This window comes from Grampus griseus (genome assembly GCF_964374135.1).
Source record: "Grampus griseus genome assembly, chromosome: 4".
Taxonomy (NCBI): Eukaryota; Metazoa; Chordata; class Mammalia; order Artiodactyla; family Delphinidae; genus Grampus; species Grampus griseus.
Genome location: NC_138997.1, coordinates 21,343,106 through 21,364,706, shown reverse-complemented (window position 1 = coordinate 21,364,706; position 21,601 = coordinate 21,343,106). Strand labels below are relative to the sequence as shown.

The 21,601-nt window shown below is 39.0% G+C and overlaps 1 protein-coding gene across 1 annotated transcript in view; it reads left to right on the top strand.

Annotated features, from left to right (window-relative positions):
• RNF150 (ring finger protein 150) overlaps nucleotides 1-21,601 on the top strand; it is a gene marked incomplete at its 5' end in the record, with an annotated part of 246,768 nt that overhangs the window by 159,633 nt on the left and 65,534 nt on the right. The window contains 2 exons of the mRNA XM_082653167.1: nucleotides 3,738-3,809; nucleotides 5,219-5,301. Coding sequence (XP_082509293.1) covers nucleotides 3,738-3,809; nucleotides 5,219-5,301 — 155 coding nt within the window. The remainder of the gene's footprint in view (nucleotides 1-3,737; nucleotides 3,810-5,218; nucleotides 5,302-21,601) is intronic.

The window sequence follows — 21,601 nt, the reverse complement described above, 5'->3', positions numbered from 1 at the left end:
TCTCAACCACTGCACCACCAGGGAAGCCCCATAAACTCGATTTGGATGCTGTGTTTTGGCATCCTTAGTCCTAGTTTTTTCTCACCTTGACTGCATTTCTGTTTATAACACAGAGGGGAACTAGAGGGAAATGTTTTATTTTTCTCAGTTTCTTAAGTATTTAGGAGATAACTAAATTATACATCTTGGGTTGGAGTCTGTCATTGTTTACTATGCTTGTTGGTGTTTATGTCAGACTTTATTCTTCTAATAAATGGCTGTGTGTTTATTTTCCATAAAGCTGTTTACCTTCATTGTTGTCAAGGAACCAGTAACCTTGGTAAATGTTTTCTTATACCTGTTTCAATCAAATTGATGAGTAAATCTAATTACCAAGATGGCTCAACTCCTGACAATTTTCAGTGAAAATTTGGATTTGGATCTGGTTGGGTTAGAGAACATCTATAGGAGCATCCTGGAGAAGGGATAGGAATCCCTGCCTGAAACAACAGGTCTGTACAAACCTGAGGAGGTCCCTATGTGCCCAAGGTGGTCCCTCCATCTACCTGAGGTGGTCCCTAAGTCTTCCATTAGCATCACATCACTCTGCATTTCTAGGAAAGAGTCTGTTTTGTGATGATCTTCTGCTCCAGTCCCTAGATTCTCTGCTCAACTACATACAAGACTTGGTTTGAGCAAGGTCTGTAGCTTTCCCTCTCATTTATAGTCGGTGCAGTTAAAATCCCAAAGACAGAAGAGACCAACTACAAGAGCAACAACTTCCTTATTTGGGCCATTTTATTAAGAATGTTTATGGGCTTCTGTCATTAGTTTGCATTTTGGAAATCCAATAATACTAGTGTGAAAATAGTTGAAAGTGGGACAATCATCTTTATTCAAAAGTCAGTATTTCTGATTTTCATGTCACTCAAGAAGAAATAGAGACATGCCTATATTGACAAAATTTGGCTACATGCAAATGGTCATAGCATTTTTTTAAACTTTACAGTGCTTTTCCCTGATCCCATAGTTATCATCTATATCTCAGAAGCTGGTTTTTCCGTATTTTCCAGGTATCTAGATCATCTCTTTTTCCCCTGACAGGGAAGATTTTCATATCCTTCATTAATCCCTACCAAAACACAATCCTTTTCCTCCTCAAAAGAGGTATAGGTGGGCTTCCCTGGTGGCGCAGTGGTTGAGAGTCCGCCTGCCGATGCAGGGGACACGGCTTCGTGCCCCGGTCCGGGAGGATGCCACATGCCGCAGAGCGGCTGGGCCCCGTGAGCCACGGCCGCTGAGCCTGCGCGTCCGGAGCCTGTGCTCCGCACCAGGAGAGGCTGCGACAGTGAGAGGCCCGCGTACCGCAAAAAAAAAAAAAAAAAAAAGAGGTATAGGTAAGCTTTGCTTACCTTATCACATGTATTACTTATAGTTTTCCATAAATTTTCCCATTAACTGGCTGAATTTCTCAGGTTGTATTTCATGCTTTTAAAAAATCTCTGGATTTAAGATTTTATTCACTTATCAACCCTTTATGGAGTTTCCATTAGATAGTAAGCTGCAGAGAGCAGGAAAGTGTATGTATTTTTTCACTACCATTGTTTCAAAACCCAGAGCTAGGCCTGGAACAAAATAAGTGATCCGAGATACGTGTGGAATGATCACGGGTCACTGATTGAAGGCAGCTTTATTCTAGGTGCTGGGGACACAAGGGGAAGCAAAAATAAACCCAATTGTGCACTCAGGGAGCTCACTTGAGCGAAGTAGAACGGGAGTTGATCATCAAAGTAAACATCAACTTGCAAATGTTGTGACAGTGCCATGAAGCGAAGGTACAAGGAGCTGTGAGGATCTGGCCTCCAGGGGTCCTCTCTCCTGGAAGAAGAGGGAGGAGCTTCCTGAGGAAGTAGCTTGAGTTAAGACCAAAGGATGGTTAGGCACCAGCTAGAGGAAGAGGAAAGGAAAGAGAGTTGCATCCTGTTTAGTTTCATCTCAGTTCTTTTCTTTTCCTCTCACTGTATGTTCCCCCTTGGTATTTATCATTATAGCCTCTTCCTGTTTTCCCACCACCTTAGTTTGCTCAGTACTCATGGATTTCTTTATAGGTTTCAAGTGTATGTTGGTCTCCTTTTAGGAAACAACCAAGGCTTACTTTTCTGTTAAAAATGCCAGTAATTATTTTAGAAACTAAGGACAGAATATCAAAGAGCAAAATGAATTAACAAGGGAAGCATGTCCTCTTCTACCTATTTACTCTAATTGGGGTGTGCTTAGGGACATGCCGAATCACAGGTACTTAATAGATTTTGATTGGTTGGTCAGCTGATTGGTTAGTTGCTTGGCTGGTTGACTGAATGGCTGGTTGGCTGGCTGGCTGGCTAGATGTTGGTTGGTTAGCTAGCTGATTAGTAGGTTGGCTGGCTGGCTAGCTGCTGGCTGACTGGGTAGGTGTTTGGTGATTGGCCGACTGCCTGGTCGGTGGACTGGGTAATTGGTGAAAAAAATGAGAGGGGTAATTTAGCTTTGGTTTTAAATTCAGACTTAATTTTTAGTCAGATTCTGACTGACCTGTCACTAACTCTATGATATTAGACAATTTACTTAAGCTCTTTAAGTCTCCATTCTATAAAATAGTATTTTTCTCATAGAGCTGTTGTAAGGATAATAGTGATATAGCTTACAAAGCTTTAGCACGGTACTTAGGCTAAATGAACTCTTCATTAGTATATACTCACTACTTTAAAGAAAAGAAAGAAGCTAGAGTTTTATTTCCAAAAGAAACAAAATTAGTGAAAGCAGATGATGATTCTTTTTAAATGTTTGCCCTATTTATCTTAGTCCTTCAAATATGTTTCACTGCTGCAAATACACTTCTGTTACAGACTAGAAATACACATACCTGAGAAGATTACAGTATGTGGAAAACTCATAAGCGCACAAGCAAACCATTTTTTTCCTTGACAGATTAAAACGTAATTCTCTCCCCACCCTCTTCCTCTCCCATTCTTCCTCATGACCCTATTATTGTATTATTGTAGGGTGCATTAGGATACTAACTTCCTCTATTAAAAAAAGAAGTGCATCATATATTATTTCTTAACGTGGGTGACGATGGTTACCCAGGTGTTTGCTCTATAACTATTTGCTAAACTGAATATGTATGGTTTATGTATTTTCCTATGTGCACACTCACACTTAAGCACACACAAAAGAGGTGAAATTGGCATGTAACAAGGTGATGGGATAGGATAGTACAGACCAAATATAAACCTAAGTTGGGTCTAGATAAGCAAAGGAAATTGCTTAAAAATTCCAAATTGAAAGGAATACACAAACAATATACCCTGTGAACAAGAGATAGAGATTATTCCAACTACTCCAAATTGGCTATCTCCATGTCACAAATTGAGTGGCTAGAGTGACAAATTAGGGAACTGTTTGTTTGTTTTGCTAATCTGCATGGATGTGACCTGCGCTGGAGTCACCGTGGGGCAGGATCCTTCCATGTCGTATTCCACTTGCTTAACCTCAGGCATGAAGAGCTTCTCTCGATGACAGAGCTCTTTAGTAGACTGCGATGAGTCAAGTCCCTTTGCACAGGTATCACTGCCCCGTCTCTTCCAGCCATCTTCATTAACATGCCTTCTACTTGTGCATGATTTCAGACACAGCTGCCCTGGTTTACTGAATGCTATCAGACACAAAGTTAAGAATTACAAGTCTTTATTACTAACAAGCAGCTTTTGGTTTTTCAGCGCCGACTGGGAGATGCAGCAAAGAAAGCAATCAGCAAGCTCCAGGTCAGGACCATCAAGAAGGGTGACAAGGTAACAGCCTCTTTTCTTTTTCGGCAAGGAGCTATTCAGAGAAGTGTCCGAGTTTCCTAGCAGCCAGTGTGGAAAAGAAGATGAGAAAGGGAAATACATACTAATAGTTCTCCTGTGAACATCTGTTATTATACCCATCATTATTTAACATAATTTAAAGCAGTTTATAAAATGCATACTATAGGACAACAAAGTAGTTGGAGGAAGAATTGAAAAGTAGGTATAGGAAAAGTAGACGCAACCAGGATGAAATCAGTATACACACGCATTACCTGAAACATATAGCAGAAATGGGTCCCAAAATTTAAGTTGGGGCTCTCCAGCAAGCCAATGCAAAGAGGGAAACAATATTCAAACAAATCTAATTACCTTATTCCAGTGTCCCACAAGATAAAAACAAAATGGCCGTTGCTGGTATTACAGCTTGAGAAAGTTTTTCCATGAATCCTTGCAAGGAAGATTGTTATGTGCTGAGTGATGTCCTCCACTTGAGTCTGCAGCAAATGCAAGAAGCATATTTAGTCCCTCTGAAATTGAGTTTCTAGAACCCCAACGTCAAGGCAACAGTCTCTCTAGCTGTGGAATGATGACATAAAGCCAAAAGCAGAAGCATATCTTAAGGAAGGACCGCAAAGTAGGCCAGTCTAGGCCCACAAGCCTCTCAAGGCCTCTGTTCTCCCCAGGAGAATTTTTCCCCCAGGAGAAATTTTAGAGCAGTGAATTGCAGTACATGGGTTTGGGGCTCCTTGGGGCATCGTAAGAGATTCACAACTCTACTTGTATACGGTATTGTCTCCAGTATGAATAATTGATTAGTCTCGCTAATTACGTGCTGCAGTTTTTCAACTATATAAAAATACCATTGAGCTTAATAGGATAAAATTCATTTAAAAGTATCACTAAATTTAAAGTATATTTTTTCATTACTTTTTTATCCTCAAACAGGATAATAAAAGAACAAGGACTATTACATAAGTAATGTATTATGGGGTGTTGAAAGAGATTTATGTACTTGAAAAGAAAGCTGGAACCACTCTTTACGAGTTGTATACATTAGATTCCCGAGGAATGGATCGATTAAATATCATTTTGACAATTCTCCACGAATAGTATTTCTCATCCTCGAAACTTTGCTATGTCCCCTCCGATTATAATAAGTAGCATTGTTAGTAATGGTACATTAAAAAACTGTTCCCTCACAAAAGCTTTTGCAGTGGAACCCGGAAACAGAAAGTGGAGGTTGGAAGGAATAGAAACTAAACCAGTGTACAATAAATTATGGATTAAGAAAACTGGCGTGAGACAGTTGAAAGCCTTGCTCCAGGCAAGCTCTCCTTTGGCTTGTTATTTATGTGTTTACCGGAGTTGAAGGTAGGAAAGCAGGCTCATCTGTGCTGTCTCTGTTGCAGGAAACCGAGCCTGATTTTGACAACTGTGCAGTTTGTATTGAAGGGTACAAGCCCAACGATGTGGTCCGGATCTTGCCCTGCCGGTGAGTGGCTAGGCTGCCTGCTTTTGACTGGGGCGTGTGTGGAGAGTGTCTGCTAGCCTCACTGGCTCCGACCTGCTCGGCCTAGCCCTGCAAGGTCAGTCTGCCCCAACGGTGCCGCATTCGAATAAGAAACCACCGACAAGCTCTTTCTTTTTGTATAACCTTTCTCCTTGAAAACATTTTCTCTTGTGACATCAGAAATATTTTTCCGATCCTCTTCTCACCAAAGGGAGGAGACTACTGCTATGACCTAGGATCTCATGTACACAGTTTGAGGATGTAGCTCCAAGTTCAAGTTTTTTTTAACAACAGATCTATGATATTCAGAATCATACTCGCTTTTACAAGTGCTATTTTAATTAAAATAATAAACTCTTAAAAATGTTTTCTGAATGATCATGAAGGGATCAACAAACCAGAATACAGTCAGGAGGAACTAGGAAGCCAAAGGCAGATTTCATTCCCCCTTATTTTTTATTGACAAGAAGAGAATGTGACCGTCACCCCCAAACTTCTAGAATCTAGGGGCGGATGCCAGCATGTGTAGTTGGAAAAACTGCCAACTGGTGATTCTCTTAGAACCCTAATCCCTCTCTCTCAAATGAAATTCACCGTTAAGGTGTCTAGATTCTTTTTATACATTAAAATATATTTACATTTATTAATGTAAATATTAAAATTACATTTTATAACATTAAAATAAATATTACATTTATGAACATTAAATAAATTTAAATATTTCAATAAAATAAAATGTTAAAGGTGCCTAAAGCTTTTTTAGTGTTTTTGCATCTGTGCAGGTGTCCTAAAAATAAAAATTAAATACTGCCTTAAACAAAGAGCCTTCACTTAGAAGTACTGGCTTTAAAAATTCTAACAGTATTTAAGGAAATAAAGTAGAACACAGTCACCACCAAGATATAAAACAATCCATTCGGTCATAAAACAATGTGATGTTAAGAACTATTTATTAGAAACACAAAAGAAATAGGATATGCCTTAGAGGACTTAGTTTAATAATCTCAAAGTGACAAAAAGGAACAAGATACTCAAATAGATGCAGACACTCCAAGGGGAGTGGATTGTGCTTGAAATGCTCTCAGGCAAATTGATCAGTAGGAAAACCAGCCTGAGGAAAGCGCACTCTGGTGGCCCCAGCTGAAGCCTTCAGGTGGGATTCCCTTTCCTTAGTTTATAGATGGTTGACTGTCTCTAAGAACAAATCATAAATTGGGCAGCATCCTTCATGTGAGGGTACTATAGATAAATTCTCTCTCTAGACATTATACTTGGTATTTGCTTGGTGACTTCTAGAAATGCTGGCCAAGAATGGCAGTATGTGAACTACAGACAGCCTCTCCCGCTAGCATCTTTCCTCTCTGCAGCATTTTATTAAGAGTTTTATGAAGCCTCATACCTATGCACAAGGAAAGTCTTGATTCTCCTTTTCTTTGGAGCTGGCTGAGAGCCCTGTGAGTCTCCTACTAATAAAAAATATCCAAAGCTAAAATAAAAGGTAAATAGCATCTTTTCCTTGAGAATCCAAAGAACTTTACAAAAGTAATTACCAAAAAAAGCTAAAAATAGAACTACCATATGATTCAGCAGTCCCACTACTGGGCATATACCCTGAGAAAACCAGAATTCAAAAGGACACATGTACCCCAATGTTCATTGCAGCTCTATTTAGAATAACCAGGACATGGAAACAGCCTAAGTGTCCAACGATAGGTGAATGGATAAAGAAGATGTGGCACAGATATACAATGGAATATTACTCAGCCCTAAAAAGGAACGAAATTGGGTTATTTGTAGAGATGTGGATGGACCTAGAGTCTGTCATACAGAGTGAAGTAAGCCAGAAAGAGAAAAACAAATATTGTACAATAACACATATATGTGGAATCTAGAAAAATGGTACAGATGAACCTATTTGTAGGGCGGGAATAGAGACGTAGATGTAGAGAACAGATATGTGGACACAGTGTGGGGAAGGGGAGGGTGGAACGAATTGGGAGATTAGGTTTGACATAAATACACTACCATGTGTAAAATAGTTAGTTAAGGGAACCTGCTGTATAGCACAGGGAGTGCAGCTCGGTGCTCTGTGACGACCTAGATGGGTGGGATGGGGGGTGGTGGGAGGGAGGTCCAAGAGGGAGGGGATATATGTATACATAGAGCTGATTCACTTCGTTGTACAGCAGAAACTAACACAACATTGTAAAGCAATTTTACTCCAGTAAAAGAAAAAAAAAACTATATATAGGCTTAGTTTAGCTCCATCATTCATACTGTATAAAATAGCTTGTTCAGTTAGAGCTCTTTCATGAGTATATTTCATGTTACTGCATATAATTGCTGGAGGTTGCATAATATCTAAGTCACAGATGTACCACAATGTAATTTACTAGGCCCCTGTTGCGGACCATTTAGCTGATTTCAGTTTTTAATTATGACAAATTACATTGCTTTAGCAGTATTTAAATTGTCATGATATATTATTCCAGATCTGCTTTTATAGTATATGTTTTAGAAATTTTAACAAAGACAAAAGTAGCACGTTAGTACTTGTCACCAAAAAAAAAAAACTTTAGGAAGTTTAATCTTATTTATGCTAACACTTGCCCTAGGCCACATTAGTTTGGCCTCAGGCTCCTCCTTTTTACATCATCATTTGCTTCTCAGCTCATTTCTTGATTCTTTTTGCTTCAAGTTCCTCACTGTACATCTGCTTTTATTTCCTTCCTGTGGGCCCTGCTTTAAATAACAAATACATCGAGCATTACCAAAGTCAGGTTGTAGTTGCTGTTTGATCTTAAACTAGACACACAGGCCTACTCTTTGAAGATTCTCCAGTTTTTCCATGTGGCTTTTAAAATCAAGATATTTATGCCTGTTGCTGGTTTCTGCCAGACAGTTGGCACTAATGGATGTTATCAAACAAATGCACTGGCATTTGCTTTTTTGCTAGATAATTTCCTCTGGGGTATTATTAAGCCTTTGCTCCTATGAACTTTATAGTCTCTCTTACCAATTATTTCCAGGCTGACTCATCCACAGGATTCTTTGCATCTCCTTGGAGTAAAAACTGTTTCAAACAATGTTCCAGCGTATCGTCTTTCTTCTCTCACACTCTTTTTGGTGGCCTCCTAACTCCTGACATGCTGGGTGCCTCTCTTCTCTATGGTTGCCATTTAGGGTGTCTTTGCAAATCACCCAGTCTCGTACCATGACTTTTTCAAAATCATTCTTCCCTTTTGAAGACACTTGCACAAATTAGGATGAATTAATAAGTGATTCTTCCTCTTTATTTGTAGTCATGGTGATGAATAAAGTTAAACTGTGCACATATTCATGTGCCATTTCTCCCCCATTGTTCTTTCTTTGTCAGGGTCCTTCTCTAGCCCTTGGAGGCAAGCTTCCCCATTGGGTGAGCCTGGACACCCACGTTTCATGTGAGAGAGGGACCACAACAGCACACAAAACATCTCAGGTCTAACTGGTGGTTTGGATTTGATCCTAATACACCACTAAGATATTTTCCAAGGAGCTGTGGTTTTGCCGTAGCATACCTATGCCAAAATGTACAACGACTGCATTCTAGGGCTGTTTTGTGTGACTAGGATCTGTACTTGCGATTATGATTTTTAGCCACAAAAGATACCTTATTGAAGTTCTGTTGTCTTCTCTTGTCCAGAGAAGAAGCTGGGCTCTCTCATTCTCATTCGGCTTTTACCCTATGGTGTCCCCACTGTCCTTCAACGGTTATTCATCTCAAACTATTTACCCAATTGCAAACGCCATATCTCAGAAAGAGCGTGATCCCCTTGGGCAGAGCAAACGTCCTTGTTTGTCATTTTTTAAAAACAAAGCAGTGTATGCATCCTTCCTCTACATGTTTGTCAATTTTTAAAAACAAAGCAATGTATACGTCCTTTCTCTACGTGCCTATACAATTCTTTCCTATCTCTAATTTATTACTAAAGCGTTATCACTAATTTGGGAAGATATTAGTTTCTACTACTGTCTTTTCCTTTGTTTGCAAACTCTCCCCACAATTTAGGAAAAAGTATGAAAGCTCCTTGGCAACAAGCAGGCCCTTGCCATAACCTTTTTAGTAACTAAATGCTTTATTCAAAACAACAAATATTTCTTTTGTAGCAACTGTATACCAGGAATAGTGTGAAGTACCAGAAATGAAAAGATAAATGGCATGTTCCCTGCTGTAAAGGAAATCAGGCTAGTGAGGGAGAGATAGGAATTCAAATAAGTCATCACAATACAGAGTGACATATATGCAGCAGTAATAGCAAAATGAATTAAAATTTTGGAGGAACTAATACCAGGCACAGGGAAGTTAAGAAACGCTCCACAGGGCTTCCCTGGTGGCGCAGTGGTTGAGAGTCCGCCTGCCGATGCAGGAGACACGGGTTCGTGCCCCGGGCCGGGAAGATCCCACATGCCGCGGAGCGGCTGGGCCCGTGAGCCACGGCCGCTGAGCCTGCACGTCCGGAGCCTGTGCTCCGCAACGGGAGAGGCCACAACAGTGAGAGGCCCGCGTAAAGAATCGGGGTCTTTTCATGGGCCAGTCAGAATTGTCCTCTGGGGTAAAACTGGAATGTGTCTTAACTCGCCTTAGCTCATTCCATAGTAACCCATCGATGAGCTATTCAAATTGCATTATCCCCAACCCCCTAGAGAGACAGAAAAGCCGTTTCTGACAGACGACAGAGTTCGGCTGGGTACTAATGGCCCCATGGAGGCAGCATGTCCTGCTGGCTTGTTATTGTCACAGTTGGATTACAGATAAAATCCTCTAGTGCTCAAGTCATTTTCTTTGGTAGCCGTGCCTCCAACTTTTCACCAGTTCCTATACAATATTCTCCTGATTACAAATTAGCTCCTGTAGTTACGTTTTGTAAATAGTGCTTCTTGGGGGGAAACCGTAGGAGGCAAGTGCTGTGGCCACTGGCTGCCCTTTTAATCAGGACTTGGTGCGTATTTCGGAGCCGGGAGTCCAGGTCAGTGAGCAGCTCTGCAGGTCCATGGCTTGTTGAGCTCCGCCCTCTTCACAGCAGGATTCAGTTTTGTCCTGAGCAAGCTTACCTGGTAGAGCATTCTGGAAGGTGGGGGGAGGGCGTGGTAAATATATATAGCATAAAGTTGATCGTTTTAACTGTTTTTACATTTATATTTCAGTGGCATAAAGTATATTCAAACTATTGTGCCACCATGAGGACATTCATCTCCAGACTGAAACTCTGTAGCCATTAAACAATAACTCTCCATTCCCCCAGCCTGGAGTTGTGCGTGTGTGCGTGTGTGTGTGCGTGTGTGTGTTTTAATTTAGGCTTGATTTTTTATTAACAGAAGAAAATGTCAGTGAAGGAACTTAGTTTTGATTCAAGAATCTAATTTAAGTTAGCTAGCTAAAAATTGATTTTTACGTATTCAATTCGAAACCTGATAGTGAATGATAATTCTGTATATATCTGGTATTATTATTATTGCTATTATTACAATACTAATATGATGTTACTCTTACCATTATTATTAGAACTGTTACTATCCTATTACTATTCCTAACATCATTACCACCATCCATTCTTTCCTGGCTTTCTGAAGTAGCCTTCTCACTGATCTCCCTGTTTCTACTCCTGCCCCTTAGTCATTCATTCTGATAAGTCTATTTTTAATTATCCAGCTAGATTGGCTGGACTCCGGGTACTTTTTTATGTTTTTTTATTTTTTATTTTTGGCGATATGTGGGCCTCTCACTGCTGTGGCCTCTCCCGCTGCGGAGCACAGGCTCCGGACGCGCAGGCTCAGCGGCCATGGCTCACCGGCCCAGCCGCTCCGCGGCATGTGGGATCTTCCCGGACCAGGGCACGAACCCGTGTCCCCTGCATTGGCAGGCGGACTCTCAACCACTGCGCCACCAGGGAAGCCCTCCGGGTACTTTTTTAGCGAGCACAAATTTAAACTCATTAAGTGTATCAGAAGTATGACTAAAAAAACTGTTTCTTTATGAAGATTAATTGAAATATACTTCAGTCCTTCTGTTTCTCTAAAATGTGTTTCTGTAACAAGGTAGATTCCCAGAAAATTAAGAACGTGCACTATTTCATATTCGCTCCTTACAAGAGAATTGAGCTGCCTGGTGCAATTGCCACTGATTTTATCAGGAATTACTGTAAGAAGCAATCTTAGGAAACTAGCCATTGTGGCTCTCGTTAGGATTTTCTACTCTGATTTCATCGCGAGGACTCACCAGAGCAGTTCACACATGGAATACCTGCGTTTCTCCTGAGCAAAGGAATGTTTTTATATTGTGTATATGAAACTGTGCTATTTTGCAGATTTTTGTTTTTCTATGTTTGTTGATAGATAGCCAACAGCCAAATCTGGAGCCCATCCCATAGCCAAAAGGGATTTTTTTAGCTTCATCCCTGACTCTGTTTTACGTCTCTCTTCTTATTTTCCTTTCTTCTTTTGCTTTTATGGCATCTTTTTGGATATCTGCATCTCTTAAGGTCACCGTAAGTCCTTTCTAGAATAAACATTTTCCATGTGTTTAAAACTTTCACAGTATCATTTTTAATTGGTGTATAATATCCCCTAAGTCATAATTTATTTGACTCTTTTTGGACATTTATGTGGTTCCCCCCTTCCATACCCACATACTTTTTTTTGCTATTATAAATAGGGCTGTGATAAATTAGCTCTGTGTGTGTAGACCTTAGTTACATTTTGGATCATTTCTTTGTTTCTAAGGCTACAAATTCAAATTGCCTAGTTACTTTCCAGAAAGTAGTACCGAAGGAGTTTTCCAGTCAGTCAGATCTAAGAAGAATATTCCAAGCAAAGATAACTAGTGGTAACCTGAAATTGTCAGAATATAACGCACGTGTCAAGATAATGGTAGAGAGGTAGGATCAGATCATTTAGGACCTGAATGCCCAGCTGAGGAGCTGAGGTTATAGCCAAGTCCTGGGAGACCAGCTGACGGGTTCAGCTTGTGCTCTATACACAGCACACTGGCACGTGTGGAACGTGGCTTAAAGGCTTATAAGTGATGTGAATGGAGTCAAGGGGACCAGTTAGGAGACTGTGGCAAAGTCAAGACAAGAAATGCTGGCAGCCTGACTTGGAGTGCTGGCATTGGGCACATAGGGAGAAGGATCTAGTCAGGAGATATTCTGAAGGTAAACCTAGCATGAATCACCCATTTGGATTACTTGAAAATAGCTGCCCCGTCAGATGGTGACTGATAGATACATCTATATTTGTTTGCAATTAAAACATTCTCATATCTCTCCATTCGGATTCTAAACAATAGAAAAAATCCAGTGGTTAGCACACTGTTATTCAAAAACTGTAACAGAAGAAACAGATTTCAAACGCTGAAACAGATTTTCTTTCTCACTCAAAAAAAAGAAAAAAGAAAAAAACTTGAAGACCAGCTTTGGCTTATCTTTTTAAAACTGTCTTCTGAGTTATTCATCCCAAAACAATCCCATAACTGGGTCATTTAGTCAGAGTTCCATTTTAGATAGACAATTGTTGGATCCTATGTGTAAATGCTATGCTGCCTTTCCTCTTTCTCATCTCTCTGTTTTAGAAATGAGGCTAAATTTCAATTGTATCTGTGTAAGAGATCTCTTTAGTAATTCAGGACATAGAATATATCATACTGTTTCTTTTTTCTTTCTTCTTTGAAACTTGAGTCTACATTTTTACAAAAATCAGAACATGACTAACCGCACTGGTGTTGAAAGAGATGAAATGGAGATTTAACACAATAATATGCCAGACTGAAAAGAGAAAACAGAATAAATAGTTACTGTTAAAGTACAGAACAAATTAATAGAGAAGGACAAAGAAAGCTTGTATGTGCAAATCGGGGCAATACATACCCTAATTTGCAAAGGAATTTCAAATGACATTCCAGTTAGAGAGATACTAAAAGGGATAGGCCTGGAGATTTGGAAAAGGAATTTTTTGAAGGCTGTTGAAAAGTCAAAGCCTAGATTTGGTCTTCTAATTCAATGAATTCAGTGGAGGTCTGTTACATACCACGTATCTACAGTTGACAAGAGGCTTATACATCGTCTTTGTTCATCTACCCAAATAACCAGCTACTTTCCTTTCTCATTTGATGTGACTGATGTATGTATACTTTTAACATGGACCTACTTACTGACCCCTCAGATCCATTAACAATGGATCCATTAACAATCCATTAACAATCCGTTAACTCCTGTCGGTAAGGACAGGTGACATTTTCCTCTACAAGAGAAGCAGCTCTGAGAGAGATCTAGTAAAAAGGCACATGGCAAACAGAAGAGGGATCCATTTGTAAAGCTTTCTGAACAAACACGAACCCTAAGCCTTCCAGAGTCACTTGCCTGCCAAGGACCAGCCTCCTTAAGATCAAATTAGTAAGATTTACGGAGCTAATGTAGGTGAGAGCACCGTGCCTACAAGACAAGTGAGTTACCACCAGTGGCTTGCATCAGATGGGCCTCTCTCTCTCTGCTTATTCACTGTGTCCCAGAGAGTTTCCTTGTTCCCATTGGATGCTTCCAACCAAACCCACCGGGGCAGTTCATAGCCTCCCCTGCTTCTCCTGAAACTTTGATGTGGGATCCAGGTCTTGGGTCCTTCAATGACAACTGAAGGCAACATCACAGTTGGACTCTGATATTCATCTGTGAACTTAGGGGCTCTCATTCACTCTCCCTACCAGACACAACATGATCATAATAAAGAACATAACATAAAGAAGAATTATAACCTGATGTAGAAATGAATATCATTTTCATATTTGAAAACTTCAAAAATCACGAGTTTTATGGAAAACCCAATAAAAGACACTAGCCCCTGAAGGTTTCTAACCCCAGGACCCATCTAATTTTAAGATGAGTCAAATGAACTGAATGTCTGTGTGAACAGAAGATTCCAACCTCTTTACGGGTAAAAACAATTTACAGAACAGTCTAATGTGATCAGGATTCCGACTCTGAGCCTTATAACTTGCGAAGTGGAAAACAAAGGGATGCTTTCTAGCCAGGCAGAAATGGTCTGTCCTAACTTTACCCTGTTGTGCCTGTTACATATGCTTGATTAGGAACAGATTTTTCTCCAAGTAACTTTTTTTTAAAAAAATGGTGAACACTGGCTGATTTTCATAAGATTTGACTTACTCTTTCATGCCCATGTTACGCAAATTAGATTATCGGTCATTCTTTTCTCTGCCGTTTTATATTTTTTAAATAACTATGAATGTTTCATGACTAATTGTAAGAAATTTTGAAAATGGTGAAAAGTATAAAGAAATAAGGAAGAATAATAATCTTACCACCCAGAAATAATCATTATTAATATTAGTATATTTAATTTTTATGATGTATGTATATATATAAGCATCCCATGTATGTTGTTAAACATTGTAGAGTCAGGCCACTAATATAATTTTTATTCTACTTTCTCATCTAATATTAAAAAGTAAGCATTTTCCAGTAACTTTAGAAATTATCTTAAAATATTTTAGTGGTTGCATAATGATCCGTTATTGGAGTTTCTTTAACTGTCCCCCTTATCGTACAGCATTTAAATTGCGTCCAGTTTTCATCATTATAAAATCATAATCTCAATTGTTTGTTTTTTTTTTTCTGTGTTTATCGCTTAGGATATGTTCCTAAAAGTGAACTTCCTGGGTCAAAAGTGCTTTCCAAAGGATCTCGATAAGTTTTGTCTAACTGCTTTCCTGAAAGGTGGTAATGATTTACACCCCATACTAGCAGGATGTGCCTGCATTAGTGTTTCTTTGGAACCAAGAAGTAGTGCCATTTTTAACCATCTTTCTCATCTAGTAGCCAAATACAAAGGTAGCACTTAGCTTTAATTCCCATGTCTTTGATTTCTCTGAGATATTATTCTTGACTAACCTAAGCTCTTCACATATCGCATCTGACCGTCAATGAAAAATTTTCACCAAGTGGGAGTTGTGAGTTCAGTTTTATTTGGGGCTTAATGAGGACTATAGCCTGGGAGACAGCCTCAGATACCTCTAGGGAACTGTTCCGAAGAAGTGGAAGGGGGAGGTTAGAATATATGTGATTTTGGTGAAGGGGGATACGTGTCATCAAGCACACATTTTGGAAGAAGGTTGCTGCTGGTCACGAGAAGGTGGCTGCTAGCCACGAGGAGCAGATGTCTCCATTAATGATTTTAGTGCTTTTCTATATATGAGAAGATGCAGGGAATTGGGCTCATAAAATCTTCTCCTGAAAATATCTAACTCTCTAAAGGCCTGTTCTGCCAGTTTTTCCCAGAGCACAGAGTGCCTCATTCCTGGTCTCCACCCCAAACTCCTTTCAGGGTTTGTTGAAAGTCAGCAAGTAGCTAGTGACTTCATTCTTTCAGAACCAGATGGCAAGCAACAATTTTTAGTTGGCATATCTACTGTAAATGTAAATCGTCATCGATAGTAAGATGCTTCCTGATTTCAGAGATGTTAAAATGGTGGAGGAAAATGATACGGCATAGAACTGATATAATGTGGTATTAACTATTTTTAACATTTTGTTTTCATGTTTTGGTAAATAGTGTTTTTTGTCATTTAAATATTTTTGGGTTTTATGATGCTTTTGGATTAATAGAAAAAAGTTACTAAATTTATGAATTTTTATCTTTATTTTTATCTCCTCTTCTTTCATCTTTCTTTACCCCCGCAAAATAATAATAATAATAAAACAACTGAGCAATTAACTGCATTTTTCAAATTTCTCTTAAATTTATGTTGGTATAGGCATCCCACTCAATAGTCATTATTCACGAAAACTGTTATTTTAAAAACTCATTTTTTCAGGAACATAATTTTACATACTCTGCCAGATTAAAAGTTATATAGTATGGGGCTTCCCTGGTGGTGCAGTGGTTGAGAGTCAGCCTGCCGATGCATGGGACGCGGGTTCGTGCCCCGGTCCGGGAAGATCCCACATGCCGCGGAGCGGCTGCGCCCGTGAGCCATGGCCGCTGAGCCTGCGCGTCCGGAGCCTGTGCTCCGCAGCGGGAGAGGCCACGGCAGTGAGAGGCCTGCGTATCGAAAAAAAAAAAAAAGTTATGTAGTGTGGTGGGAGTTTAAAGTGGCACAACTGCTTTGGAAATTTCAGTTTCTACTGAAGTTAAACACATACTATCCTCTAACCTAGCAGTTTCACTCTTGGATATACACCCAAGAGAAATGAATGCATACATTCACAGAAAGACTTGTACAAGAATGGTCATCATAGCACATTTATTCGTAATAGCCAAAAAATAACCCCAAGGTCTAACAACAGAAAAATCTGTAAATCAGTTGGGGAACAGTCATACACTGGAAATCTACTCAGCAATAAAAAGACCAGCGATCGATGTACATGAAAGCACAGATGAATCTGAAAAAATTATGTTGAACCAAAGAAGCCAGGCAAAAAGAATAGATACTTTATGATTCCATTTATGTGAAATTCAATCACAGGCAAAGCTAATCTTTGGTGACAGAAGTCCTAATGACGGATTCGTGGCAGGGAGTGGATATCGTCTGGACAGGAGCAGGAGAGAGCTCTCTGGGGTGATGGAAACAATGTATACCTTCATCTGGGTAGTGTGTACATAAATGTATACCTACTTAGAAATCATCCAGCTATCTTAAGATACAGTATATGCGTTTAAAGTAATGAAAGAAAATTTTACAGTACCAAAGAAACTACATTGTGGACTTAAAGAAAAAAGTTCACTTTGTACATTAGTCAAAATTATATAAAATTTAAGTTCAGAGTTTGTTGATGGTTCATTCTAATCATTTTTCTTTGATTACTTTGGAGTTTTGTGTATGAACTGCCAAAAATTAGCTATCACTCCATCTAGGGGATTAAAGGAAGGAAACATGAAAGGAGATGTGGCAGCATTGATAAATGTCTGATGTGTTATTTTCTGTTATATTTTCAACAGAGCAAATGCCGCCTTCAGAAAGATGTCTTGAACTCTAATAACCTTGTTAAATGTGGCATTCTGACTTCAGATGTCCTGATCCCCATTTATATTCATCAACTAGACACTTGGGACACATGCCAACCAGCTCTGCTACCCCGGCCAAACAATATAATTAGACCAGGGTCAAGTTTTAAGCACAGAGCTTCCCTCTGCCAGAACCCAAAGGAATGAGACACTCTGTAAGAAGACAATTCTGCAGTTCCCTCAGAACTTGCATTCCGAAAGGATCCATTTCTTCCAGTTGCTAAAAAAGAAACTGAGTTCCATAGCAAGAGGATCTGATGCAACTTCTTAGTTCTTTAAGTTTTGTTGGTTTTTCTTTAATGCTACTTAAACCCAATACTATGGACAAATGGCTGAAATAACTGGCCATTTATCATAATACTTTGAAAAGCATTCTACTGTTTACAAAGCTCTTTTACATATACTGTCTAATTTGCATCTCACGGTAGCTTATAATAGAGTTAGGGCAGGGACCATTAACACCTCTTTATTTAACTAAAAGAAAACCTTAACTCATAGGGTCATAGGGTCCAAAGCACAGAGAGGTCTCTGACTTCTAGACCAGTACTCTTTCCAAGGTCCTGGTACCACTGCTAGGCTATTGACACCTTAGCCCCACCCTTCCCCTGCCCCGTGAGGGTGCTCTGCCGTACACTCAACTCTCTGGGGCTCTAGTTTTGGCTAAAAGTCTGCCTCAGAAACGCCTATCTCACTCTAAGCCAACATCTAAGAACCCCAGGGAATCCAGATCAACTCTAGCCCAGCTTTAAGGGATTTGCTTTCTCCACAGTGATTCCAATCTTGTCATCCTGGGCCTGAAAGCAGACCAGCCTTTTTCACAGAAGGGCGGTGTTTGTGCTACTGAAGTGAGCCATCATTTACTTTATTGCATTATTTTATTTTCCCCTTCGTCAGGTAAAACTGCTAGCGAAGCAGATTAGCTTGCCAAAACAAAGCAATTGTATTTATAACAACAGCCATGATATGGTTACAACTGGTTCTGTGTGACAGCTCTTTTTTTCCCTTTCCTTTTCCTCTTTCTCCTTTTTAAAAAAATGATGTTTACATAACCTAAATAGGGAGCATCGGGGGTAAATGCAGCTTCTCAAAATTGGTCCAAACATTTCAGACCAAACCCAGTAGCAGAGTCAGCCCTACAGAGGGGCACTGGGCTGGTTGGGCAGAGTTTCTGGTAGGGAGAGGCTGGTGTCTGCTTAACTGACCTCCCAACGCTGCATGACCACTGCACGGCCATCCCTGCAAGGGCTTTCTGTATAGGAGACATAGGAAGATGAGACACCATGGAAGGAAGTAACTTGATGGTGAGAAGTTCATGATCACAAAGAATGAGGGAAAGTCTGGCTCAGGTCCATGTGTTTTTCAACGTTCTCATTGAATTGACCTGATTTTAGAAGCAAGGGTGGAGTGAAATCCTACTTAAGAAAATCAATGAGAGCACTTTAGATTTCCTTCCTCTGGGTAGGAATGAAGTACGTTTCTCCTAAGCAATATTCATGACACTGTCTGGGCTCCATTGACATTCTGTAAGTGTCATCACCAATGCCATTTTGGTCATTCTAACCGAGTAATGCCTGTGCCCAGATCCATAAATCGATATTCTCGAAATGAGATTTGCATGAAAGGAATGGCCCAGTGTGATGTCTACCAGACAGTCTGGGCAGAGCATGGGCTCACCAACCCCATAATGTCCTCATTAGGCCCCCAGAAGAAAGCAGAATTCTTTCATAATTTAGAGTCCATAAAAGTTAAGGAAAGTGCTTCCAGAGTAACCTCTACCATAGAAAACTCACTTGCAAGGAACAGGAGCTAAATTACTGTTAATTAAATAATGACACTTTAGCTTCTTATTTGCCAGGTAATTTTTTTTGTCCTTTTTTTCCCTTAACAACCTAAATTTATTCTCACTTTGAAAACATAAATCTAAAGTGAAATCTTTTTCTTTAACTGGATCAAAAGAGTTATGCATTTCAAAATTGATTCCACTCTGCCATATTGCCTAACCAGATCAATTTACATTCCCACCAAAAGTATATGAGACTGTTTACACCATTGCCAACATGAGCAATTATCGAATTTAAAAATAAATGCCAATTATGAACAAGAGTGATGTTCTGTAATTTCCATTTTTCTGATTTTAGTTAGTAAATATTTTTACAAGTGTTTTGACACATTTATCCGAAGTCTTGAAATGAGTTTGGGCAAAAAAATTAGCAAGAAATATTTTTTACCAACAGTATAATTGTCTATTATTGAAAATGTATTAGAACAGACAAAATAATTTTTAAGTTGTCTGGACTTAAGATCAACAATCAATGGTTATCAATTCATTAGAATGACATTAGCTAAGCAGTAACAAACCTTTGTTCCTTTCTTTCTTTTTTTCTTTTCTTTCTTTTTCTTTTTACCTTTGTACCCCCTTCACCCATTTCTCCCACTCCTCATCCCACACCTCTGGCAACCACCAATCTGTTCTCTGTATCTATGAGCTCATGTATGTTTGTTTCTTCGTTTTTAGATTTCACATATAAGAGAGATCATACGGTATTTGTCTTTCCCTGTCTGACTTATCCACTTAACGTAATGTCCTCAAGATCCATTCATGTTGTCACAAATGGCAAGGTTTCATCCTTTTTTATGGCTGAATAATATTTCATTGTGTATATATACCACAATTTCTTTATCCATACTGTTCTAATTACTATAGCTTTGTAATATCATTTGAAATCAGGGCATGTGATGCCTCCAGCCTTGTTCTTCTTTCTCAAGGTTTCTTTGGCTATTTGGGAGGGGAGGGTTGGTGGTTTCATACAAATTTTAGGATTATTTGTTCCATTTCTTTGAAAAATGCCATTGGAGTTTTGATAGGAATTGCATTGAATCTGTAAATTGCTCTGGGTAGTATGGACATTTGAACAATACTGATTCTTCCAATCCATGAGCATGGACTATCTCTCCATGTATTTGTGCCTTCTTCAGTTTCTTTCAGTAATGTTTTATAGTTTTCAATATGCAGTCTTTCACCTCCTTGGTTAAATTTATTCCTAGATATTTTATTCTTTTTAATGCAGTTGTAAATGGGATTGTTTTCTTAATTTCTCTAATAGTTTGTTATTCATGTATAGAAATGCAACAGATTTTTCAGTACTGATTTTGTAAACTGCAACTTTACTGAATTCATGTATTCTAACAGTTTTTTGAAGGAGTCTTTAGGGTTTTCTATATATAATATGTCATCTGCAAATAGTGACAGTTTTACTTCTTCCTTTCCAATTTGGAGGCCTTTTATTTCTTTTTCTTGTCTAAGTGCTCTGGTTAGTACTTCCAATACTATGTTGAATAAAAGTGGCTAAAGTGGACGTCCTTTCAGCTTTTCAGCATTGAATATGATATTAGCTATGAGTTCGTCATATCTGGCCTTCATTATGTTGAGATACTTTACCCCCATACCTGCTTTGTTGAGAGTTTTTATCATAAATGTTGAATTTTGTCAAATGCTTTTTCTGCATCTATTGACACGATTATTTGACTTTTATCCTTCATTGTGTTAATACGATGTAATTGTGGATGTTGAGACATACTTGCATCCCTGGAATAAATCCCACTTGATCATGATGTGTGATCTCTATAATGTATTGTTGAATTCACTTTGCTAACATTTTGTTGAGGATTTTTGCACCTATGTTTTTCAGGGATACTGGCCGGTATTTTCTTTTCTTGTGAGGTCCTTGTCTAGTTTGGGTATCAGGGTAATGCCGGACTTAATAAAATGAGTTTGGAAGAGTTCCCTCCGCTTTTATCTTTTGGAAGAATTTGAGAAGAATTGGTATTAATTCTTCTTTGAATGTTTGGTAGAATGCACCAGTGAACGTATCTGGTCCTGAACTTTTACTTGTTGAAGGTTTTTGATTACTGATTCAATCTCCTTACTAGTAATTGGTCTGTTCAGATTTTCCATTTCATCATGACTTAGTCTTGGTAGATTGTATGTTTCTAGAAATTTATCCATTTCTTCTAGGTTGTCCAACTTGTTGGCATATAATTGTTTGTAATAGTCTCTTATGGTCATTTGTACTTTTGTGGTTATCAATGATAACATCTCCTCTTGCATTTCTGATTTCATTTATTTGGGTCCTCTCTCTTTTTTTTCTTTGTGAGTCTAGCTAAGGACTTGTAAATTTAGTTTATCTTTTCAAAGAACCAGCTCTTAGTTTCATTCATCTTCTCTGTTGTCTTT